This window comes from Drosophila simulans, chromosome 2R, assembly GCF_016746395.2.
Source record: "Drosophila simulans strain w501 chromosome 2R, Prin_Dsim_3.1, whole genome shotgun sequence".
NCBI lineage: Eukaryota > Metazoa > Arthropoda > Insecta > Diptera > Drosophilidae > Drosophila > Drosophila simulans.
In genome coordinates, this window is record NC_052521.2 from 14,236,255 (window position 1) to 14,260,523 (window position 24,269).

Sequence of the window (24,269 nt, forward strand, 5' to 3'; positions counted from 1 at the left end):
TCGAAACGGACTTTCTTCTATATGAAACAAGATACCAAATATCGAATATCTAAATGGATATATGTCTAACACTATGGAAATACAGCAGAAATGTTTTAATAAAATAAATACAATACAATCTATGCAGACATCAAGGGGTCAGCACTCCAATAGCAGTCTTTCGATTTCTTATTTTTTTCTATACACACAGGCGTTTGTATTTCCGGTTGCGTTTCTCCTGGAGCTCTAGAAGATCATTCAGTTTCTTCAGCATATCAGTGGCATCAAACACTTTCTCGGTTAACACGGCTAAGGGGGAAGAACAATCCTTTAATGTTTTCTCCTGTGCCACTTCCGAGTCAACGAGACAGTTGACAATGTCCATCGTTTTCTTGATTTGCGAACAGAAGCTATGGTGGAACTTTATAGGTAACTACTAATAACATTAGATACATGGTAGTTACCACTTGGCCTCCGTCATTCGATTTCTGATAATAAGCTGCCAGGCCATGCAGCTCTTCAAGTGCCAGGAACAATAGCAAGTGCCCAGAGTCTCCGTGATGGGATCCTTCCATTCCTTGATGACCGCACACTGAGCTGGAGGAAACCTCACCTTCTCCACCAGCCAAGTGTGCCAGATAATCGTCTTCCTGTTCTGGAATTCCGAGTTCATTTGCTCAGAGTCCAGACGCTTGCTTCCAAAATGACGCTCCAGAAATGAGGTTGCCTCCTTTTGGGAATCATGGGGATTCGGTTTGCTAATCGGTCCCACTTCCATCATGCCATTTTGAAAGTTCAGCCACGAGGGATTCGCGCAGAAGGATCGTGTTGTAGCATCTGCATAAGTAAGAAAGGTTTCGCTAATGGATTTTATTTGAAGAGCACTTAATTAGGAACTGTATTAACTTCTGTATGCTTTAGAACTACCTCAAAGATGCCTATTCAATTTGACCTATGAGAAGAAGGACGAAGGACCCCATTAGAGCTTGAGATCTTCCCTTGAAGGGTCCTTCATCCAAGCTTCCCCCTTTGGCATTTGCAAAACTCACCCACTGCCGACGCTGACCACCAATTTGGCAATAGTTTCACAGCGGGACGTAGCAATTTTTTTTCGAGTCATGGTAACACGGTCAATTTTACAGGATATCTCGAAAAATGTACAAAATCAAACGGATGTATAGGTCGGCGACTACTAAGATTAATAGGTTCCGGCGTTCATGGCCTTCATATCCAGTTTCTGCTGATAGGCCAGTCTCTGAAGAATCGTGGGATGAGTGTGATGCCATCGAGCATAGCATTGGTCGTAGACTGGGAAACTCATGTGATCCGCATAGATCTTGACCAGCGCCATCCTCAGTTGAATGGAGTATCCCATGCGATGGGCAAATTTATCGGCGGCATACTCAAAGCGACGCAGATTCCACAGCATCAGGACATTGGCCAACGTGAGATATGGAGTCAGGGCAAATTTCAGAACAATGATGAAACCCACAATGATGGGCATAACGCCAGCTTTGAAGCCCACTGCCATGTACAACTGTGGGGAGTGGAAGAACAATCCGAAAAGTCCCATGGTGATAAAGAAGTGAATCTTCATGATTATGGTCGCCTTGTAGAAATGTCCGTGTTTCCAGTGACCCAATTCGTGGCACACCACGCCCGCCACCTGGATGTTGGTCAGACCTCTGCCCACCTCATAGGGATGGATCTCATTGGGTTCCTTGCCCTTGTTCAGTAGCAGGGTGTCAAAAATCACAATTCTTTTCAGACAGCAGCTCCCGTAAAAGTAGGCATTACTATACTGCATCGTCCGGGTCTTAATGATAAATACCCTCTTCATGGGAAAGCCAACCACATCGCAAACCCGCTTCACCTCCATATAAAGGGCAGTGCCCTCTGGTAAAACCACCTGTCGTCCAATGCACGGAATGCAGCAGTAGGGCAAAAAAAATACCAGCAACAGGGTGAACGCAGCCCAGAAGAGCCAGAACCAAAGGAAGAAGTAGTACCCAATGAACTTTACGCTGAACACAATGGCCGCCGCCAAAGGGAGCAGGACGAGCTGGCTTAGGAGAATGGACATTGCCCCAATGCAGCAGTAGAGGTACCATGGAAACTTGCCCGACATCCCATACCGCAACTCCAGCAGGCACTTGTCATATATCAGAACCGGCAGGAACCTTATACATATGTATATGGTTAGGTAGAACACAAAGATCAAGGTGATCCAGATCTCTTGGGAGGTTACTTTCTGTAGAGTCATCGCAGCCAAGCCCCAGAGGAATGGATAGAAGCCCAATATCAGCTCACAGAGCGTAATAATCAAGTCGATGAGGTACTTCCATAGCTGTAGCTCCGTTTTATGCAGCTCGTAGATGCGGGCGCGATGGTAAATCTCCGGCGGAATGATTCCTCTCAGCTCCTCCGGCACCATAATCGCATTCAAGCACACCAATTGCTGGTGAAAGAAATCCGCGATCAGTTCCTAATCGGTGGAACAACCAATCCACTACTTACCTGCCTCTTGGTGAGTATCATCTCCCATATCCGGTCAACTAACACGATCAGACATAACACCACCAGCACTATGAGTGGATCTACTTTCGGCCAAGTATCGTAGAATGCCATCAAAACTTATCATGTTCCCCCAACAAACAATGTCTACTTATTGTAAATTATTGTATTACCCAAGACGGATAACTCAATCAGAAGCTACTATGTTTGAGAAACACCGATAAAAAATATATCGCCTAACGTCGTAATTCTTCCAGACGACTCAACCGATCCAGCATGGTGGGATGCGTATGATTCCAGCTGGAGTAGCAAGGATCCGAAACGGGGAATGCCAGATTATCCGCATATAGTTTGAGCAGCGCTTGTCGCAGTTCTCCTCCATATCCGAGCCGGTAGGCAAACTCATCCGCCTGGTACTCAAAGCAACGCGTCATGCTCAGCATACTGAAGTTCGACAGGGTCATGTATGGAATCAATACAAAGCCAAAGATGATTAAGCATCCAATGACTGTCGGCTGGAGACCGGGTGCGAATCCCACCGCCTGGTAGATGGGCCCATGGGAAAACATAAGCGCGAACAGCAGGATAGTCAGTATGAGATGGACTTGGAACGCTATGATAGCTTTGTAAAAATGTCCATTCCTCCAGTGACCCAGTTCGTGGGCCACCACAGCAACCACCTGAGGATCTGCCAGTCCCCTACCCAGCTCCTCTGCCGTCAGCTGGGATAGATCTGACTTGCCCCTATTGAGCAGCAATGTATCGAAGATCACAATTCTTTTCAGGCAGCAGCATCCGTAGAAAAAGGCATTACTTCCTGTGTTAGGGTCATGCACACGGATGATGCGCACCTGACTCATGGGAAAACCGACTTGTCGCGTAAGATACTCCAGTTGGGTGCGCAAATTCGAGTTTTCCAGGGGCACACTTTGGCCCACAAATGGATGGATCAAAAATGGAATCAAGAGGAGTATGATGATCGTCAGGATTACCATTTGAAGGTACAAGGCCAGGGGAGCATAGGGCCCCAAGCCGATAAACATGAACACCAGGGCGACCACCACCAAGGTGGTAACCATCGCTCCCACAACCAGGTCAACGACAAAGTGACAGATGCGGGAGCACCACGGTGGTTTTGGCCTGGGTTGCAAACTCTTGATACAACAGCTCTCGTAGATCATAGCCGGCACGCTTTTAAGCCAGAAATACACGCTCAGGAGAAGCACGAAGATCACGGATACGCAAGCCTCGTGCTCCATCCACTTCGACAAGGCGCACTTTCCAGCCACTCCATACAGCCAGGCATAGAAGCCGAAGTATAGCTCCATAACACCCAATATAACTGCCGTAAACAGGTTGTGGACAATGGTGAACCAGCCCTTGTGAATCTTGTACACGCGCATCTTGTCGTAGAGCTCCTGTGGTAGATAGGGGCTGATAACATTCGGTACTTGTTGCGTTTTGTAGGCCACATGTATCTGAAAGAGCAAATAAATCCAAAATATACCGGAAAGATGAGCTCATCACTTACGTCCCGCAGCATCAGATATACGCCCCATAGATTCTCCAGAACCAAGAAAGCTATGATAATGTAGAGTATTGCTAGTGGATCATCCCAGAAGTATGCCGACATGTTGGAATCCTCTGACAACGGCTTGACATGTTAGTCATATTTTCTTAATTTTGAAGCTCCGTTAGGAAATCATTTTGAATCTATTGACGGATTTTTAACTACTAGCTTACATGTTTTGGAAATCACAAAAGATACATGTTTCCACATTGCAAAATCTTAAATAGCTTGTTGGGGTAAGTCCCCTTACTTTATTTTGTGTACGTTTAATCAAAGGGAACAGTGTAAACTTTGGTCTTCTGTGAAGTGAGCTGTCTTAGTTCAGTTTCTTCTCTTCCTTGAGCTCCTTGAGCCGATTCAGGCGCTGGAGTAGAGTCGGATGTGAGTGGTTCCATGTCGAGTACAACCAATCGTAAACGGGAAAGCCAAGGTTGTCAACGTTCAGTTTAATGAGGGCCTGACCCAACTGCTCAGCGAATCCCAGCTTGAAAGCGAACTCATCAGCCTGATACTCGAATCGTCGCGACAAAATCGTCATGGCGAAGTTCATGAGGGCATTGTATGGAGCGAGCACGTAGGTAAAGACGATTAGCAAACCGACGAGAATGGGCCGAGTACCAGGTTGGAATCCCATGGCCACGTAGAATGGTGGATACTTGAAGACATTTCCAAAGACCAGGAACATCAGAAAGAGATGAACCTGCATGATAATGATGTTCTTGGTAACGTGTCCTAGTTTCCAGTGTCCCAGCTCGTGACCCAAAACAGCCAGCACCTCCTCGTCGGTGCAACCCTTTCCCTTTTCTTCCTCTGACAATTCGGAGTCGTCCGGTTTACCTTTGTTTAGCAGCAGCGTGTCGAATAGCACGATCCTCTTCGAGTTCCAGAGGCCATAGAAGTAGGCATTGCTGTGCGAGGAGCGCTTGGATCCCTCCACCACGAAAAGCTTAGTGAGCGGGAACTTGAGCGAGGCGGCCAGATCCTCAATGGATTGCCTCAGAGCACCCTTCTCCAGCGGAGTATACTTGTCGAACAGGGGAGCAATGAAAATCGGATACAAAGTGAGTAGAACCAGCGAGATAACGCCTGTGAAGATCCACAGCCAGATGAAGAAGTTGTCGCCGCCACGTTGAACGATGAAGATAATAGCCGCTGTGATGGGAATCATGAGGACCTGGGTGACTAGAAAGCCTTTGAGCTGATCCCAAGCGAAGAATTTCGCCGTTTGTTTGTTGAAGCCATGCGTCTCCTCCAGCACGAATATCTTGTAGATCTTGAAGGGCAGTCCCTTGAAAGTGCTCAATACATTCGAGATGAGCACAAAAACGCAGCTGACGATGATCTCGTTTTTGGAGTCCCACTGCAGTTTATCCACCACCTGGACGGACAGCTGCCAGAGCACAGCGATCAGTCCGATGTACAGCTCCATGCAAAGCAGGCCCACATCCATAACAACCGCTTTGAAGATGCCGAATTTCTCCTGGTCCAGACCATATTTCCGCGCCTTATGGAACGTATCCTCGCCCATGTGTGACGTCAGTTCGGCCGGCACCTTCAGTGCAGTTCGGTACACTTTCACCTGGTGGCGACGGCAGGGTAAATCATTTAATGGGGGCAAGACATGAGGCGGCCAATTAACATTTGCCACTCTAAATTTATCATTCGCATTGATAAAATTCCTCGCCAAATGTCGCCTGGCTAGAACATGCCGGCACAACGGAAAAACTCACCTGGCGCAGCGATATATAGATCTCCAGCGCATTCTCGATAACTACGAGAAACAAAATGCTCAGCAGCACGGTGTCTGCGTCCAATGAAGACATCTTTAAATGCTATTTCATTAAAAAACTAATAAAACTGGAATTTTACTTTACAAGCGCCAGTGACGAATTATTAGTGTGACCGTCGTGCGGCCGTTTAAATATATCACAGCAATAGCAATTCGAACGATCTGGCAGCGCTGACTGCAACAGAATCAAAATAAGAATAAAGATGTTATTCTTGAGACGATTTTACAGCAAATCCGGACGGATATCTCAAATATTAAAGACAAATAAGCCAGGCGACTCTTTGGCCATACAGGTGGGTTCCATGATTAACAAATTCAACTCTCTGTTCATTTACAATTCTCACGTTTAAACAGGGATGGATCAAAAACGTTCGCCGGTTGAAGAACAACACATTTCTGGACATTAATGATGGTTCCACAAGCAGTAGGTTCCAGGTGGTGGTGCCCCGGACTCCGGAAAACCAGCACTTGGCTCCGGGCAGCGTCATTGCAGCGGTCGGTGAAATTCAAGTGGCTCCAAATGGCAGCTTCGAGTTGCATGCGAATCAGGTGGAAATGTTGGGTAACTAAGTATGTTTGATAACAAGATGAAGCGATCTTTTAAAGCTTTTCCTTCTTTACCCAGCTGAAGGACGCCTGCAGGAGGGTTATCCCTTCAGTCCCAAACAGAAACATCCACCTGAATATGTACGTGAGCATCTACATCTTCGATCCCGCGTAGATTTCGTCGCCGCCCAGATGAGGGTCAGACACAAAGCACAAAAAGCACTACACGACTACATGGATGAGCAGGATTTCGTGCAGATCAACACTCCTCTGCTTACAACCAACGATTGCGAGGGAGCAGGAGAAGTGTTTCGAGTACAACCGGACTCTCAAGATCTGCTCAAGCAGATGAACCGACCAAATATTCCCATAGAACAAAGCTACTTCGATAGCAAAGTATTCCTTAGCGTCTCTGGTCAACTGCACCTGGAGGCCATGACATACGGTTTAGGCAAGACATACACCCTCTCACCAGCCTTCCGAGCGGAGAACTCCAAGTCTCCGTTGCATTTAGCAGAGTTCTACATGTTTGAAGCGGAACTTGCCCATTTGGAGGAGCTGGAGAAGTTAGCGCGGTTCATTGAACAGATGCTGAAATCTGTGACAAGCCGTTTGCTGGAAACAAGTGGCGAGGACCTAAGTTTCTGTCAACGGAATTCAAACTCGAACTCCGATCTGCCTTGGCTGCAAGTACCGTGGAAGATAATGAGCTACGATGAAGCCCTGCAAGTGCTGCAGGAAAACAAGGACAGTCTTAAGACTCCCATTAGCCTGAACGAAGGATTTTCCAAGGACCAAGAACTTTTTTTAGTGGCCCATTGTGGTGCTCCCGTATTCGTTGTGGATTGGCCAGCTCAACAGAAACCTTTTTACATGAAAGTCTCGCGTACAAATCCCAATCGAGTTCATGCCCTAGACCTCCTGATGCCAGCTGTTGGAGAATTATGCGGCGGGAGCCTGCGTGAAAGCGATCCTGCTATATTAAAATCCCATCCGCAACTGCCGAAGGATCTGGAATGGTACGTTGACTTGCGAAAGTACGGAGGAGTTCCAACTGGAGGATTTGGAATGGGCTTTGAGCGTTACTTGCAGCTTGTCACGGGCGTTAAAAACATTCGTGATGTGATACCCTTTCCCAGGTATCCACACAGCTGCAAGATGTGATCAGATAAAGATGTTAAATGTTTTGTTTTACGTTGAAAGTCTAATAAACAAATATTACTCAAAAGTATGTTGTCAATCATAGGGTTGAGAAAATCGTAGGTGGAATCTTAATTATTTTGCTAAGAGCATGGCTGCTAGTACGCCTTTACAGCTGCCCCAACATAGGCTTACGACCTGGCCATGCTTCCTTGGCGTATTTCTTTTTCTGCGGGCACAGCGAATCGCCCTCGCCACTCGAGTCATGCGGATCCTCACCAAAGCGACGAACTAAAATGGTGTTATAAACAATGAGAATGTTTTTAAACAAATAGTCGCAAGAACTATTACCGTTTGCATTAGCGACGGCCAACTTTTGAGCCAATGTCGAGGTCTCCACAGCGTCGTCATAGACTGGCAGCACTTCAGGCGCAGGATTCGGGAGCAGTAGGCCCAACTTGGAACCAATGCTCAGCGGGGAGATGGGCTCGAGGTCACCCTTGCCATGCATTTCGGCCGGTAGACCTTGATATAGGGAATTAGTAGGCGAGTGGAGCACCGCTCCACTGGGCGGAGGCATTTCCCTATGCTGCTGCTTCATGTCAACTAGGCTCTGCTGGAACATTTGGTGCACATGTGCGGCATTGGCACTGGACAAACTGCTGTTGCCCGAATGGATGCCCATATGGTTGACGTCGCAGCGAGCCCTCTTGGCGGGCACCACAGTGGTTTGTACCAAGTTCCTGAAGCGTCCCACATTGGGATCCACATCCTCAGGATTGATGACAATCTCCTCATCGTTAAATGTGACATTTCGAGTGCGCCGTCCCTGTTTCAAGGCGTTTTGCTTTCGCATATTGGTATCATCATCGATGCCCAGCATTGAGATGCGCCGATTGTGGGCCGTGTTGTATTCTGTGAGATTCTGCAGGATAATGGATGGTTAGTTTACATAGTAATTGGCTTTTTTTTTCAACCCAACGCACATCAAGCTCCGTTTGGCTTTCGGGCAGGCCCAGGAGAGCTCCATCGCTGGTTTCACTGAGCGGTAGGTCTTCCATGATGTTGCTGTGGTGGCCAGAAGGTCGTTCCCTGAGTATGTAGTTCCGGGTAGAAGCCCCAAAGTGGAAGGTGCTATTAATCTGCAGCTGTGTGGGCTTGTGCGCCTCCAATCTTAGTGTTCCAATAAAGGTGCCATGAGCTGTCAAAAGTAAATGGATAAGCTTACTCGAAATACCAGACATCTTAGTACCTACTGGACCCCAGATCCACGAGGTAGGCTATGTTGAGGTGCTTGTGGTAGACAAACGCCGAGTGGACCCGCGAACAAGAGGCATGGTCTATGCAGAAGTCGTTCATCTGACTGTTGCGACCAAATAGATAGCATCTTTTCTCATCCACCATCAGTTTTTGCACTAGTTTGTCGTCCTTTAGCACATCCAGATGTAAGCCAGTGGGCGGTTTTCCAGCCCTAAAATAAATAAAGTGCTACATGATTTTGTGGCAAGGCAGCGGCTGAATTTGACAACGCACCAACTGGGTATGTCGTAGCTGCTAGCCATACTATTAACTTAAGTAAAGTAGTTCGGAAAGTAAGTTGAAGCAAAGTGTTTATTTTTATGAAAAATCCTTAGCCACCAGTGTGTACACACATAAATTGACGAGCTGCCGATAGTATCGGTTTAGCACAAACAAATGCAAAGGGGTATTCTCGTGTCAAAAAAAAAACAATAATATATTTTAAAGGAACGTAAGCACAGTTCAACTTTTATCCTTATATCTTTAAATTTTTTAATTGATTTTTGACTTTTATAATATCTAATGTGTACCTTATGATGTGTTTCATATAATAATCTTAATTATATAAGATGTTCACTTATTATGCAGTATAAATAATATTCAACATTATCGATGTTTTCGATAGGCTTCAGAGCTCCGCTACTATCGAGATACCATAAAGTTTTTGCCGCCGCCTATGGTATATTTAAATAGTTGTGCTGCGGTCACACTAAGCTCACGCAACGGACGGACAAATAAACATAAATAACGACATCTGAGAAGTCTATAAATAATACAAGCAACTAGCGCTTCTTAGTCCAATTAAAGCGGCTTAAAAAATTAGTGCGGAAGAATTAACGATTACATAAATGAAAGTTGCGTGTGCAAAACGCCCCTCGCTTTATTTGCTGATGCTGTCAAATCCGTAAACCTGTTTTGGATGCCCGTGAACTCATCAACAGCCACCTTGTGACGTCCAAAACAACAAGTATTAATCATAGATAATTAGACGACGGAAAAATGGTTACGGCCACGGCGATTGCGGATCTGTGCATCTTCCTTTTGACCTGGAACGTGGGCACCCACGTGCCGCGAAATCAGGATCTGAGCTCCCTTTTGTCCCTCAATGGCACCACCACTTGTCCGGATAACCAGCTGCCCGACATCTATGTGATCGGATTCCAGGAGGTGAGCACCACACCGCAGGTGCTAAAGATCTTCAATGACGATCCGTGGGTGCTGAAGATCGCGGACTCTCTAAACGATCACCAGTTCGTGAAGGTGGACTCGAAGCAGCTGCAGGGAATTCTCATAACCATGTTCGCACAGCACAAGCACATCCCGCACATGAAAGAAATCGAGACAGAGGCCACGCGCACGGGACTTGGAGGGCTGTGGGGCAACAAGGGTGCCGTGAGCATTCGACTTTCGCTCTACGGAACTGGCGTCGCATTCGTCTGCTCTCATCTGGCGGCGCACGATGAGAAGCTGAAGGAGCGCATCGAAGACTATCACCAAATCGTGGACAATCACAAGTACAATGCGCAGGGATATCGCCGGATATTCGACCACGACTTTGTCTTTTGGTTTGGCGATCTCAACTTCCGTCTCTCCGGCGATATGTCCGCTTGGGATGTCCGCACGGATGTGGAGAACCAGCGATACGCTGATCTGCTCAAGCTGGACCAGTTGAATCTGCTGCGGGAGAAGGGCAACGCCTTCAGCTTGCTGGAGGAGCAGCAGCCCAACTTTGCGCCCACCTTTAAGGTAACAATCTAATATACAATCTTATTATCTCTACAGTCAACGTTTGCCTTGAACTTTCTAATCTTAATCTAATGTATATAGGGGTGGGTGAAATTCATTTTATCTGCACTTGAATTTTTAATTTCCTCTTATGGCATATGCCGCAATTCCTATATGAATTTATCGTTCATTATTTTCTTTTTGTTTTGTAAAAGAAAGATATCTAAACAACTCGCAGAAATAATTAAAATATATTTTCTTTTGAATGATTTATATTATATTTTCTCTTGTACATATATCAACAAAGTTTGCGGTATGGTAAAATGTTTTGTCGTGTCAAAACAAAGAGTTCGCCCATTAGGGGATTCACAAATACGTAGTCTCATTGGGGAATCCCCTTAAATATACTCAAGTGAGTACTCAATCACTCAATTCGCTCAACAGATTTCATAAGAAACGGTATAATCAACTTATTTATGAGGCAATATGCCGAATGTAATTAAGTCGCCTTATCTCTAGCACCCATATAAAGTTCATTTCATTTTGCTTGCAGTTCGTGGAAGGCACTAATGATTACAACTTGAAGAGGCGACCCGCCTGGTGCGATAGGATTTTGCATCGCGTGCAGAGCAACATTTATCCGGGCATTACGCTGAGTGCCAACCAGTTGTCTTATCAGTCCCACATGGACTACACTCTCTCCGACCACAAGCCCGTATCGGCGACATTCAACTACAAGGTCGAGGCTGTTAACCGGACCTACACCGACGAGGAGCTCCACGAAATGACGCACGGATCTGCCTCATCTCCTGCGACGCCAAATGTTAGTCTATTCTTCGCTTTTGTTGTTTTTGTAGCTGTTTCCTATACTCAACTTTGATTTCGCTTCTTTTGTAGTTATTTATCGCTGAACTAGAGCAATGGTAGAGCCGTCATGACGTCACTTAGTTGTGAACTTTTAAATCTCTTTGCATGCTTTTAGATAATATGCGTAGACCAGTTATAGAGTAATTAAAAGACTTCCTTTTTAGAAGGAACAAGAGAAACGAAAATAATATCAAGTACAATGTGATGAAATCTCTGCTAATTTAGCAATCATTTAAGCAATTCTCAAGTGATCCATGGAAATATTGCAGCTTCCGAGTATATATACATACATATGTTATCACTCAATTAAGACGATATTAATTTAACGATTAATTGTATTAAACAAATGTATTTTTGTACACTAAACTGTTGATCGAATAAAAAACTATTACCTCTCGACGTTACTAAACCTTTTCGTTACTGAGTCAATTTAAATGATACTCTGTTAAGTATTTGTATTGAAAAACCTGTTAATACAAGAAAATAAATAAATCGCTATGACGCATTTTTGTTTTGTTATTGGAGTACCTTTCCCAGGAAACAACATATAAGACTTCTTAGAATGGTTTTGGTTTTATTCAATGCTGATGACAGCATTTTCGTTTTTTTTTATTAGCTATTAATGTTTCGTGGGTCGAACAGTTCTTTATACAACATTCGGCTGGGCAAAGTAAATTAAAATGTATATTATATAAGTATATAAGCCACCTTTAAATTATGATTAAAGCGCTTTGCTTAACTTAGAGCAAATGTACGGGTCTAAATAAGGTATGATAAGATAGGTTTTTTGTATAAGTGTAATTCATAAATATATAAGTGTACGTGTATTTTTGGATGAAGCGTTTCTAGTTATGTGGGATAAATGCTAAAGTAAAACTAACGTAAAAGTTGCCTCCTCAATTCCCTATCTCACATCGTTATTGCGTTCAGGACTTACATAAGTTAGAAGTGGTTCAGATGGCACAGCAACGAAACATGAAACAAAGTTACCACCAATTAATTTAAAGTAATACCAATATCTGATTATCGTAAATAGGTGTATAAACGTGTGCCTGTCTTTTTACTTAGTTCACTAACGGACGTTTTGTTCTTATTTCTTGAATTGTTTTGCTTAAATACAAAAGCAATTTGTTTTGTTTCACAGTATACCTTTTTTTTTAATAACCATACCAAGTGGTCCAAGTATTTGTTGTCGTTGGATATAACGATTGCATAAGAAGCGACACCGAACCACAAAAACCACGCGACCTTATCGCGTGTCTCTGAACATAGTTGTTATCTAACTAGTTACATAGATAAGATTGAGTGTGTGTAAGTATAATCTCCAGTCAGGTTTGGTTAATTTCGATTTCTATTGAAGAACACATTTGTCTTTTTCAGCACTGATGTCCACGTGCTCCAGTTTCCTCGCGATCTCCTGGTCGTCTTCGATCCTAAACGAGTCCGAGGGTTAGCTTCATATATATTTATTTTAATGATGGGAAAAGTGCTTCACTTACGCTATCTCTTGGTTGTGCAAGTGCTGAACCAACTGGTCGCGCTTGTCGACAATCGTCATCAGTTCCTCGAGCAGCAGTCGCTCCTTTTCCCGCTGAACTTCCGTTTTGCGCCAATCTTCCACAGATTGCGCCGCGCGCAGCTCCTGATTAAGCATTGTATACTTTCGCTCCAAATCTTTTTCTTGCTCGCTGAAGGGTGTACATAATAATAAGAAACAAAGGCGATGTAGTTTTATGTGATAACTTACAGTATATTTAGCTGCATCTGCCGCCGGAGGAGTGCGTTCTTCTTGTTGACCAGCGTAAACCATTGCGATAGCAGTTGCTCCTCTGTCTCCTCGGTCTCTGTGGAATGTTTAAATGGCTGGTTACATGAAGGCAATGATGGGGGTTTTCTTTGTGAAGCACTAAGATTATTTAAAGCCTGCCTGTTCTGAAATTGATTTTCTACATAAGTCGCAACCATACATAAATGGCTTAAGTATTCTAAAACAGTTTTTGAAATAGACAATACCAGAACAGGCGCTTCGTGCTTTGTTTTATTCTAAGAAGGCGTAGTTTGCCGGTTTCAAAAGCTGCTGCAGAGTGAGGACTCTGTGATTAGTGAGCGTTATATCATCGGAGCTGTTAGAACCAAGTCCGAACATAGTTAGACACAAGTTGGAACGGTTGCCCGTCAAGTTAACAAGCAAACACAGACATTAATTTGAACAAACAAACGGCACAAAGAATGAGCGAGTGGATGCGGTTGAAAGAGGCGAGCGAGCGAGCAGGCGGAAGATCTGGGCGATCGGCCGGGCAGTCAGGCGGTGAGGCGTGGCAGTGCTCTGGCAGTTAGCAATTAGCAGGGCAGCTCAATGGTACAGGCATGATGGGATGGGCCGCACTTTACCACAATGACTGGGAGAGTGACATAAATGGGAGCGCCGCTCCCGCCGCTGACGGCGTCGCCTATGACGATCCTGCTGCCGCCGCAACGAGGCCGCACGACCGTTGGCCGCCAGGGCCAGGACCTCGTCATCATCGCTGCACGCAGGCAGATTATCACAGGAAGACTGCTGCGAGGAGAGCGCCGACGGGGAACTGTCTAGCATGGGAGTATAGGGCACAACGTGATGTACATGATGCGGGCGCAGATGAGCGGGCGTGTTGATGGTCGATTGATGGTTCTTGTTCACATTCACAAAACACGAATGGGAGCGTGGCCGGGGGCGTAGCCTCGTGTGCAACTCGTCGCCGGAGTTGCAGACACTATCGCTGGACGTGTCCCTGTCGTCGTCCTCGCTGCACGCCCCGCTCCGACCGCCACCACTACCGGCACCTCCACCAAAAAGGCTCTCGTCATCCGAGTCGAGCAGCTTAATGCGTATCACATCACCACCACCAATACTATTTCGGATTAGCCTAAGGAAGGGGTTGCTGTTTCTAGCGCCACCCCGACGATTATTACTTGGATTGCCGCCCATTACGGCGCGCAGCTTGGCCTCCAGATTGCTGGCCTTCTGGTCGATAGCCTCCTGCTCCCGCTCCAGGGCCTCCAGCTCGGAATCGATGTAGGACAGCTTGTCACCCTGGAATCGTTGCGAAAATGACTTAAATTAGTTATTAATTTCAATCAAGATGAAAGCCACAGTGGCCACTTCACAAGCTAGCTATTATCTTAGACTAATTGTATGTCTTAGGCTTACCCTCTTCTCGTGCTTTGGTGAGACGCGCTCCACGATTGCGTTGAAGGATTGTAGGACCTTCGGATCACTTAACCTATGACTAGGACTGCCTGGCTCCTTGAGCTCCAGCTTTTTCGCGTGCTCCGCGTAGAATTCCTCGGCTCCATTGTGGATGGGCGAGATGGTGCGCTCCAGCTTGGGCCTGGTGGGACTCTCGACGGAACCACCACTCTTCACACGAGTCTCCAGGATAAGGCGACGAGCCTGTTCCAGCAGACGCTGCTGCCTCTCCTCCTGCCGGGGCAAAGACATTGAAACAACTAAGTGAGGAGTTACACAAGGCAGCACCTTTGTATGAAAAAATATAGAACTACAAACTTATAAGAGGTTTTCTTAGAAAGTGAAACAAAATCTGTGTAGATCATTGTTGAAAAGCGACACTTTATGAGTGCCACATGTACACAAGTTTCCAGTTTAACAAAAGTAATTATACAAAAAAAGTAATGTTCTAAACAACAAATACATAAAAATGTTTCAAACATGTATTTCGGTGTATTTAAATTCTTAAAACTGAGAAAATACTTTAACTTAACAAGACATGCTAGAGATAAGCTGCGCTTCGTGCGGCGATCTGCGGCTTAAGCAAGAAGCTACTTACGTCGTTCGCGTCGCTGTTTTTGTTAAGCTTGCGCTTTTCCATCATCAGCTTGGCTTTTTCGCTCATCATCTTGTGGCGCGTTAAAATTCGCTACAAATCAAATCAAAAATAAAGCGAAATCAAGAAAAAAAAACCAATATATACAAAACTGAAAAGGTCTAGGAAATAGAGTGCAAAGTAGATAAATAAATAAATCGCTAAAGCCAAAGCAACAACTCAATGGATAAATTCAACTCAACGAGGCAACTGTGATGCTGGCTTTTACTCACACTGGCCGCCAGCGGATCAATGGTGGTTATGGAGCTGTTCTCCTTGCCACCCGGTTGTGACCCTTTATCCAGCGATTCATCCTGCGGCGGCGTTGTCTGGCAGCTTAGCATCGGCGACTGATTTGCATGCTGCGATGCGTTGATCGTATTCTTGTCCTTGGTGGGCGACAGCACCTTGTCCAGAATATTCTTCGAGTTGTACAGGATCAGATTCTTCACATCCTTTTTGCTTGTGGGTGAAAGTTGCTCCGATTTATTTGAACCATTTATCTCCTCATCGAATGAGTTTTGATGCAGCAACAACGACTTGGGGTGCGAAAAGTTAATGCGATTCTGCGACAAATTGTCCGATTTGTAATCTCCAATAACGTAGCTCGACTCGTCTGCCGTTGAACCTAACAAAAAAAAAGGATTTTTATGTTTGTTAATTATATTATAATGACCATTTTTAAGAACCCGCTTACCGATTTGCTCGATTTTTAGCTGCTTGCCGGTGAAGTGCGCCCGCAACTGATGCAAATAAGTCATCACGGCCAACTTGTCCGGTACTGTGAGCATATTCATGTCGCGCGGCTCGATTACACGAGGTATTCCTAACGATTCCGCCGCATCGAAGCCAATTCGACAGTTGCCAACTACGTCATGTGCGCTCAGCTTGGACATGTCACTATGAATTGAAATGCATTTGTTAGTTTATTCAGTTTCTGTTATTATAACTTGAAGTTGGAATTGAAATTGTAATAAATCAATTGATTGTAAATAAAGTGATCGATAAGAAATTCAACGTAATCATGACCACTCACATGAGCTCCGGCACAAAGTGATGAATAATAGCGCAGAAGGCCATGCCGTTGCGCCAGCTGGTCGTCAGGTTGGTAACCTTAACATTGGGATAGTCTTTGGTAACTTCTTTGCACCACTCCAGCAGATCCTGCCCGGGCGTGTTCTCCTTCAGCACGATCTTCTCCACCGGCTTGAGGCTGTTGTTCAACGAGCCAGACGTACTAAAGCACGATCCAATCGATTCGTTTATCACAGATGCGGGTACGGGTGCGGGTTCAGGTGTCTGCGAGGGTTCGTAACTCTTCTTTAGGTTTAGGGGCTGCAGTTCAGGGCGCTTGGCACTCGGAACCACCACGGATGAGGCATCCTTACTGGACTGGCTTTCTTCTTTGGGCTTTTCCTTAGTGGTGCTGTTGTCGCCGATAGTCTTGGTGGTATCCTCCTTCACACTTTCCACTCTTAAGTCCTGCTCATCCTCCTTCTCAGTGAAGAATAAAGCCCTCTTCTTCTTTGGCTTCACATCATCCTTGTTAACGTTGGGTTCGAGTGGCGTTGAGGTGAGCATTTTGTCAAAGTCCTCGATAGTTTTGGACCTCAGTGACTCCGCCGGCGTCTGCTTTGGCTGCTTTACTTCATCTGGTGACTTTATTGGCGTTTTGTCCACCACATGCTGCAATCCATTCGGCGTTTTCAGGGACTCTTCAGCACCACTAGAACCACCGGATGCAGCTGTGGGCAAGTCTAACTTGTTAGCAGCTTCCCGCTTGCCGTCGGCTTCTAGTTCAAAATGCAAGTGATTAAATGACTCGGCCAACGGAGTTGGATCTTCAGATAACGAAGGTACTACATAATGACAAACAAAAAGAAAACAAAAAATAAAGAAAATGTACATTTAACAATTTACGCACAAATTACAAGTTGCAGGAAACCATTCAAGATACGTGATGTGATTGTAGATGTTATGGGATATAGAAAGGAAATAATTTCGTTTTCAGTCAGATAGAAGTGTCTGTACAAAGTATCTAAAGCTAAGATGCTATAATTAGAATCAATTAATTTGTTGTTTCGGAGAATGTGGAATTTTGATTTGTATGGATTAGACACATGCATCATCAAGTGTACATATATGCATCCATGAGATGCGTAGTTTGGGAATTCAGATCTAGAGATAAGAAAACATTTACAGGGTATATAACATACTTAACCAAAGTGCCTTACATAACGGAAACAGAGCTTTAAAATACTTTAAATCCCTGCTCCTTATGTCTAGCACTCAATATACATAATAGATACGATCTAGTCCATTTTACATACTAACAGATACAAATACTTGAATTTTAGCACATAGAACATAATTTTTAAGTTATAGTACAACATTTCTTACCACTTTGAGGCGTGGCCACATCAATGCAGCCATTTAGGCTAGTTGTCATATGCTCCAGCTGCTGCGTAAAGTCATTAAAATTGTCCGTAATTTCACTAAAGCCATCTAGATCAGGAATATCCTCCAAGTCATCCAAAGGCGCCACATCATTGTTGTTCACGGACATCATGGAGACAACGCTCTGCATGTCCTCATCTCTGGAATCGAAACTTATCACTGAAGCTCCATTCTAACTATATATTTAAAGGGTAGTTGACTTACGTAGCCTTTCCTTCTCGCAAAAATACACAGCTAATCGTAAGCTCCAAGCTGGCTGCAGTAATCTTCTTCGAGACTGGCTTTAGGCTTAATGTAAAGCTCTGCTGAGTGGATTCTATGCTGGCATACTTCCTCATATTGATGCTAGCATTGGCCAGTACACGTTTCTTGCCCATTGGAGTGACCTAATGGAAGGTAACACCAATTACTGGCAACTCTATGCATCCATGACATTATTTAACCCACATCTTCGATGACGAACGTCCAGTCCTTGTCCTCCAGCTCGTGTGTCCGGGGATCCTTAAACAGGGTGACGGATATGGTGTGATTGTCGGGCACTGGCCAGGATATATTGCCCACCAGGGGGTTCATCATGTCCGGCTCCCATGGCAAAGGAGCACTGGCCACTCGTCTAGATCTTCTGGTCCAAACGATAGAGAGGTTCGACGGCCGCCTGAAATTGGCCATCACATGTTTATTAACCATTTCATGCCAAATTGGTTTCTCAAAGTTCTTTCAACTCTGATCATGTACTTTATATACAAGACCATGAATAACAATTTCTGAACACCGGATGCGGCGTCATTATATGCATATGTGGGTTCTTCAGTTGATAAATGTATGCGATGATTGGCTTATTTAACAAAAGTCTGTACAAAACATTTCATGTCAACAGGAAAAGTTGGGGTCATTTGCAAATACAAAGATATGGAAAGCAAATGGAGTACAAGTATATTATAAATTCACAGTGATGGAATTCAGTAGCCAAAAGCCTCTTCAATATTATACTATTTTCAATATTTTGCTTACTTTATTTGCATGACTAACTCCTCTCGGCAATTGAATTAAACTATATAATTAGTTGCTCAATGATATTCTCCGAAATATGTACTTATTTAGATAAAGGTAAATTAAAGATGTTACCCCAAGGGTAAAGTAACTAGTCATAAATGCAAACCTATATTGTAGATATAATATTTAAATGCAGAGTAATGTTTTATCACATTTATGAAACAATCAATGTATATGAAGGGAAAAACACATCATCAACAATAAGTGTTTGTTTAGCGTGTTCTTTGAAAATGATAAGAAATATTGTTACTTCAACAAGTGATAATGCAGTAGTACTACACATTTTTTGAGCATAAATTCAGTATGTATTCATTAATAAAAATAGACGCGAAATGAAAGATAAGGCAAAGAAATATAAACATTCATGAGAAAAACTGGAGTAATTTAAAAATATTGTATTGAAGAAACAGAAAAATTACATGGAAACGGAAAAAAATATGTTCATTTCAATGATACACAAAAAGGAATCTAAAAACGAGATATATTTCCGCCAGAAACCTGCTATTAACCCCTCAAGTTAAAAGGCACTTAAGACCGCCCCCGACCCGCCCCGCCCACTTTAGCCGACTCCCGATGAACTAATCCACTTTCATGTGGGGCACTTACCACTTGGCGGTGGTTTCCAGATGCAGATCGTGGTACGAGGCGGTGAACTGGAATTTGGCGGCTCGCTTGAAATTGCGCTGCAATCGCTTCCATACGCTGGCCATCTTAGCGGGTGTGGATCGTAGGGCTCTTTAATTTGGATATCTTTGGGGGTGTTGGGGTTTGTATAAAAATTAGACCCGTTCCGATCGTCGTTGCCTTGCTTTTTTAGTAATTTATTGTGTCATGTTTACCAGCTAACTTCTGCAGGCGATCTGGATGCGGAATGAAAAGCAATATAGACGCCTGGTTATATGCTATACATTTCTGGGTCAGTTTTCAAGGTTCATTCATAAAGGAACCAAACAAAAAATGAAGAGAATGCAAACGGCAGGTGTAAAAAGGTTTCACTGTCGTAGACCCTTTTAAAATCGAAAGTTAGAGTGTGCCAGGCGGAAAACACTATTGTAAATTTATTTTTGAGTTTTATTGCTTTGTTGTCTGCTAAAACACTCTAAAAACACACGCACGCACACACACACGCGCGCACAGTTCTTGTGTTGTGTTGTATTTGTTTTTCTTTTTCGCTGTTTTGTGACCTTTAGTTGTCACTTTGCCTTTGTCTTTCTTGAATTTCTTATAAATACTCGAGATTTACAGCTTATTGCTAGTTTTGTTTTTATCTATTAATGTTCCCGCGGGCGTGTGTTTGTGTGTTTGCGTCTCACTGGCAAATTTTTAAGCGAAATTTGTATACATAGATGCCTAGACGTACATACAAATACATAAATAGCACCATTATGACGTCACTTTTGTTTTGGTCTCCAATTTCGTTTCAAGGTCCTTCGACTTGGGGACACTGTACGCCGAACATTTGCGCGTTTATTACGAGCACTCGCTGCCGTTTAGTTTCTATCACATCACAGCGAATAATTTAATTCACACCGATTTACACTTCGATCCGATTTTTTTACTGTCGCGAGCAGATTGAGTAGAGGTGGACAAACTGCAATAGCATACCCCAGACTATCGATAGGCCAAACATATGCGCTTGTTGTTTTAGTCGATGAGGTAATATCGATTGTTTTTGTTGGAAAGGTTTGTTAAAAATTGAGACATTTTAATGATTTTTCTTAGTTGTTCCAGTTATAAAGTAACTTTAAAGCACAAATATATTTGTATTAAAATAAAAAAATCACAAACAGCAGCAATAGATCAACACATAACGGTACTTTATTTGTAGTAATCCGAAAGGCTTGAAACCCAGCTAGCACTTATCACATACTCGAATCTTTCGACAGAATTAGAATTAACGGAAATATAACCGCTTTTAGTTCGAAAACCGAACATCTTTCTTTCCCGTTTCAATTAAATCGCTCAGTTTAAATTTGTTTTAAACGCAATTCGATAAATTTTATTTATAATTAAATCATGGATTCGTTAACATTAATTACAATTATTTAAAAATTAGGCGTGGCTGCTGTTGTTTTTTTTCTTTCGTTTTTCGATTTGTATGATCAAGAATGTCGTTTAATTGAATGTGAAATTTGCGATTTTGTTTTTTTTCTGCCGTTTATGGGTCTGCATATGTGCCATGCAAGTGTGTGGGTGCGCATATGAGTACGAGTCTTTGAGTGCAGCTGCGTGTGTGTGTATCAGCGGTTCACTTCGGCGTGGCAGTGGCTATAATTATATATATATTTTTTTTTTACCGTTTACGGTCGAAATCCTGGCTTCGCGATTATTCAAATTTATTTAATTCAAGTTAAAAAGTACAAACTGAATGAATGAACTGGCTATCATGGCAGAGAGTTAGTTATCAGAGATACAAAACGGGCGTATCACACAAAAAGCGTTCGAACAAAGTCATTAACACATGTCATATTATGATAGGTGCATGAAACACGAAGATATCACAAACAATTTGCTATCAATAATTTAAAAGATAATCACAATTGGTTCTGAACCAAGCAACTGCAATCATCGATCCTACAACCGAGAATTTGTTGGAAATGCTCCACTCCTACGCTCTCCACCATCCCTTCTATACCCTAAGCTATATCCTGCCAACGACCACGCCCTCATGAATCCGTCCAATGCCACACAGTTCTCCACAGTCGTCTAGGTCTTCTGTTTGCCCTGCTTACAGAACTCCTTGTATGCCCGCTCGGTTTCCTCGTCCATCTCTGCGTCCATTTCCAGGTCGGCACCATCCCCATCGAAGTCATCATCACCATCATTATCCCCGCCGGCCAGAAAGTCGGTCTCTTCGGCAGTCAATTCGCGGCCATCAGGTCCGTAGAAGACGGGCTCATCGCTCAGACGCGGCGGCTCCTTCACTGTATCTTCATCGTCTCCCAGAGCGTTCGACACCTTCCTGCCCCAGTTGTTCTGCTGCAGGGCAATTACACTGGCCGCCATGGGGTACTTGCCCGGCGACTTCAGCTCGATCGCCTGCAGGGCCGTAATGATCTCATGTATGTCCTTGGGGCAATCGGCCGTCAGGTCATAGCCAGCCAGCTTGAGGGTCTGGCACAGGCAGCGAACATTTTCGTTGCTCTCGCTGGCCAGCAGCTTACTCAGCGAATATACAATATTCACAGCGATCAACTGGATGCGCGAGTCGTCGTCGCCGCGCAACTGCATGTACAGCTCGGCCAGAAAGAGGGCAGTCTCGCGAACCTTCTGCTGCTCGTTGGAGCGCATGTACTTGGTCACTTCCTCCTGGTGGTAGTCAAGCTTGCACTTGAGCAGCGTGTGGAACAGCGAGTCCGGTTTCGAGTTGAGCATGTGCAGCAGGTTGTACAGCTTGGCGCCCATGTACCGGAAGTTCGGCTGCTCGATCGACTTCTCGAAGATATCCTCCATGGCGATGGAGAGCACGAATTGGTTGTTCTCCATGCCATCGAAAATGGTCAGGAAGCGTGATGCAATCGTATCAAATTGGCCCGGATTCTGGATGGAGATCATTAACATGACTGGTTAGTGGGGAAATTAGGTTTAAAACTTAAGATAAAGTTTGACTAGACTGAAAAGTTTGACATGATTTTTTTTTTACTTTGGAGCATAAATATATTGATTTTAAATGTATTGTTATAGACGACTCTAAGCTGACCCCTATTAAAATTAATTAAAGAAACATAAAACACTAAAAATATAAATCAAAGGAAGCCTTCTTTTAAGTTATTGACCCATTATTGCCCTGATGACTTATCAATCTAAATTCTCACCTGGTTAAGGCAATGTATGACTGTATCGAGATACTCCAGTGCTATGGTGGCCATGTCCGGCTGCGAAGAGTTCGAGGACGACGAGGAGGCCGCCGCAGTCGAAGTGGATGGCTGCGGTTGTTGGTTCTGGTTCTGGAAATACTGCTGCTGCTGTTGGTTGTGCTGCTGGTGGTGCGGCTGCTGCTGCTGTTGATGCTGTGTTTGCTGTGCGATTTGTTGGAATGAGTTATTCAAGCGGAAGTGCCGTTGGAACTTGGCGTGTTGGTTGTGTGACTGATGCTGCTGCTGGTGTTGTTGGTGGTGGTGTGTGTTTTGGTGTACCTGCTGCTGCTGATAGTAGTTGCCGGTTGAGCCCTGCTGGCTATTCAGGTGCAGGCGATTCTGCACGGAATTCGTTAGCTTCTGCATATCGTTGTTGAACTTCTGCTGATGATTGTGATGATGGTTGTAGTGCGGCTGCTGGTGGTGCTGCTGATGCTGATGCTTAAAACCATTCATATAGCGCGGCTGCTGTTGGCCATAAGGAGCTCCTCCACCGGCTCCACCAGCCTGCTGGTATTGCTGATGTCGCGACTGCTGCTGCGGGGGAGCAGCTCCTCGAGGGATGAAAATGGTGGCCGTGGCCGACAGATTGGACGCATCGGACAGAGTCTGCGCCTGGGCTGGCATGGCCTGCACAGGGAAATTGCCAACCACCTGACCATACGCCTGCGCTCCGGCGAACTCCCCAAAGAGATGCGCCTGCTGATCCAGTCCCGGCATGGCCACTCCGCCTGCTCCGCCGACATTCGGCCGGCGCAGCTGCTCATACTGATCGTCGGGCTGGAAGGGGGCGCGGCATGACATTGCGGTGGACTCGAAAACTGCAAATCACCAAGCAGAGTTAAGTAATGGATAAGGATTAGTTAATCTTAACAAAGACAAATCACATTCGCCAGGGAAATCCCCAGCGTGGTCACGTTTGCAAGCGTCGGGACGCCGATTCAGTCAGAGTCGCGGACATTTTGTTTTCCTAGCACTGGTTTGTCGCCTTTCTTTTTTTTTATCTCTTTATTTTCCGCAGCCGGGTCAGTCGGTGTTGCCCAGTGAAATGGACACGACCTATCCGACTACCGTGTGGTGGTGGGGAAATTGCAATGCCTACCTTAAATTTGTTCAAGTTGAATGTGTACGTCGCCGATTTTCGTTTTTGTTGCTTCGTTTTGCTGCGTCGTCACTTTCTCGTCTGCGTCTCTGCTGCGCTGCTCCGAATTTCGTGTCTGATTTTGGGTGGGAATGCACGTTTTACTGACCGTGAAAAATGGAAAATTGGATGGTGCGGGGGCGTGGCGGCCGGTGACCGCTGAAAGGGAATGTGAAATGCTACGCACCTTTAATTTACACTGCGGCAATTTGTTAAAATTTATTATTTCGCCTTTTCACCGTCGGTGTGGTCGCAAGTGGCTAGCGGAAAATTACCTGGCGGTGAATACCTTTGTTGTCTGTGAAATATCGATACGGCTCAAAATGGTCACACTTTAAATAAAGTAATAAATGCTGAACCGTTTCATAGAAAATAAGCATTAAATAAGCTACTTTATTTCATGCGAGAATATCATGGTATTATTATAATCTTAAATCTAGTTGGATAAGGGATATATTTATTTTATGTATTA

The 24,269-nt window shown here is 44.5% G+C and overlaps 9 protein-coding genes across 18 annotated transcripts; 2 read left to right on the top strand and 7 right to left on the bottom strand.

The window, feature by feature from the left end:
• Positions 1–80: 80 nt before the first annotated feature.
• Positions 81–1,633, bottom strand: LOC6734847. 2 transcript variants are annotated; one of them, XM_016181763.2, is made up of 3 exons: positions 1,029–1,633; positions 444–839; positions 81–389 (listed from the first exon to the last, which is right to left on the bottom strand). In XM_016181763.2, exons 1-3 carry the CDS (start codon positions 1,097–1,099, stop codon positions 179–181), a joined length of 678 nt encoding a protein of 225 aa, XP_016028088.1. In that variant the 5' UTR covers positions 1,100–1,633; the 3' UTR covers positions 81–178. The 2 variants fall into 2 exon arrangements, with proteins under 2 accessions (XP_016028088.1, XP_016028089.1); XM_016181764.3 differs by having other exon boundaries at positions 444–816; positions 1,029–1,169.
• On the bottom strand, positions 1,063–2,638 carry LOC6739460 (CAAX prenyl protease 1 homolog). Its single transcript, XM_016172108.3, has 2 exons — positions 2,497–2,638; positions 1,063–2,437 (listed from the first exon to the last, which is right to left on the bottom strand). The coding sequence occupies exons 1-2, from the start codon at positions 2,605–2,607 to the stop codon at positions 1,178–1,180; spliced, it is 1,371 nt and encodes a 456-aa protein (XP_016028090.1). The 5' UTR covers positions 2,608–2,638; the 3' UTR covers positions 1,063–1,177.
• A 6-nt stretch (positions 2,639–2,644) lies between these two features.
• LOC27208020 (CAAX prenyl protease 1 homolog) lies at positions 2,645–4,250 on the bottom strand. Its single transcript, XM_016183647.3, has 2 exons — positions 4,025–4,250; positions 2,645–3,971 (listed from the first exon to the last, which is right to left on the bottom strand). Exons 1-2 carry the CDS (start codon positions 4,124–4,126, stop codon positions 2,730–2,732), a joined length of 1,344 nt encoding a protein of 447 aa, XP_016028091.1. The 5' UTR covers positions 4,127–4,250; the 3' UTR covers positions 2,645–2,729.
• A 37-nt stretch (positions 4,251–4,287) lies between these two features.
• Positions 4,288–5,934, bottom strand: LOC6734848 (CAAX prenyl protease 1 homolog). Its single transcript, XM_002081813.4, has 2 exons — positions 5,794–5,934; positions 4,288–5,642 (listed from the first exon to the last, which is right to left on the bottom strand). The coding sequence occupies exons 1-2, from the start codon at positions 5,884–5,886 to the stop codon at positions 4,380–4,382; spliced, it is 1,356 nt and encodes a 451-aa protein (XP_002081849.1). The 5' UTR covers positions 5,887–5,934; the 3' UTR covers positions 4,288–4,379.
• A 75-nt stretch (positions 5,935–6,009) lies between these two features.
• LOC6734849 (probable asparagine--tRNA ligase, mitochondrial) lies at positions 6,010–7,626 on the top strand. Its single transcript, XM_002081814.3, has 3 exons — positions 6,010–6,145; positions 6,207–6,414; positions 6,478–7,626. The coding sequence occupies exons 1-3, from the start codon at positions 6,056–6,058 to the stop codon at positions 7,560–7,562; spliced, it is 1,383 nt and encodes a 460-aa protein (XP_002081850.1). The 5' UTR covers positions 6,010–6,055; the 3' UTR covers positions 7,563–7,626.
• Positions 7,583–9,228, bottom strand: LOC6734850 (nuclear inhibitor of protein phosphatase 1). Its single transcript, XM_002081815.4, has 5 exons — positions 9,072–9,228; positions 8,795–9,009; positions 8,525–8,739; positions 7,890–8,463; positions 7,583–7,829 (listed from the first exon to the last, which is right to left on the bottom strand). Exons 1-5 carry the CDS (start codon positions 9,098–9,100, stop codon positions 7,708–7,710), a joined length of 1,155 nt encoding a protein of 384 aa, XP_002081851.2. The 5' UTR covers positions 9,101–9,228; the 3' UTR covers positions 7,583–7,707.
• Positions 9,229–9,507: 279 nt separating this feature from the next.
• Positions 9,508–11,828, top strand: LOC27207357 (phosphatidylinositol 4,5-bisphosphate 5-phosphatase A). Of its 2 annotated transcripts, XM_016183058.3 has the most exons (3): positions 9,508–10,583; positions 11,116–11,385; positions 11,460–11,828. In XM_016183058.3, exons 1-3 carry the CDS (start codon positions 9,837–9,839, stop codon positions 11,487–11,489), a joined length of 1,047 nt encoding a protein of 348 aa, XP_016028094.1. In that variant the 5' UTR covers positions 9,508–9,836; the 3' UTR covers positions 11,490–11,828. The 2 variants fall into 2 exon arrangements, with proteins under 2 accessions (XP_016028094.1, XP_016028092.1); XM_016183056.3 differs by having other exon boundaries at positions 11,116–11,828.
• Positions 11,829–11,995: 167 nt separating this feature from the next.
• Positions 11,996–20,441, bottom strand: LOC6734851 (EH domain-binding protein 1). Of its 7 annotated transcripts, none has more exons than XM_044922666.1 (14): positions 20,160–20,440; positions 19,406–19,659; positions 18,194–18,401; positions 17,951–18,132; positions 17,690–17,886; positions 16,326–17,079; positions 15,987–16,189; positions 15,523–15,917; positions 15,254–15,343; positions 14,617–14,889; positions 14,379–14,499; positions 13,177–13,273; positions 12,929–13,117; positions 11,996–12,862 (listed from the first exon to the last, which is right to left on the bottom strand). In XM_044922666.1, the coding sequence occupies exons 2-14, from the start codon at positions 19,507–19,509 to the stop codon at positions 12,781–12,783; spliced, it is 2,895 nt and encodes a 964-aa protein (XP_044778601.1). In that variant the 5' UTR covers positions 19,510–19,659; positions 20,160–20,440; the 3' UTR covers positions 11,996–12,780. The 7 variants fall into 7 exon arrangements, with proteins under 7 accessions (XP_044778601.1, XP_016028104.1, XP_016028096.1 ...); XM_016181762.3 differs by having other exon boundaries at positions 16,326–17,082; XM_016181754.3 differs by having other exon boundaries at positions 16,326–17,148.
• Positions 20,442–20,951: 510 nt separating this feature from the next.
• On the bottom strand, positions 20,952–24,112 carry LOC6734852 (polyadenylate-binding protein-interacting protein 1). 2 transcript variants are annotated; one of them, XM_039292276.2, is made up of 5 exons: positions 23,985–24,101; positions 23,759–23,873; positions 22,936–23,477; positions 22,615–22,818; positions 20,952–22,339 (listed from the first exon to the last, which is right to left on the bottom strand). In XM_039292276.2, the coding sequence occupies exons 3-5, from the start codon at positions 23,458–23,460 to the stop codon at positions 21,506–21,508; spliced, it is 1,563 nt and encodes a 520-aa protein (XP_039148210.1). In that variant the 5' UTR covers positions 23,461–23,477; positions 23,759–23,873; positions 23,985–24,101; the 3' UTR covers positions 20,952–21,505. The 2 variants fall into 2 exon arrangements, with proteins under 2 accessions (XP_039148210.1, XP_016028105.1); XM_016181752.3 differs by having other exon boundaries at positions 22,615–23,477; positions 23,985–24,112.
• Positions 24,113–24,269: the final 157 nt, after the last annotated feature.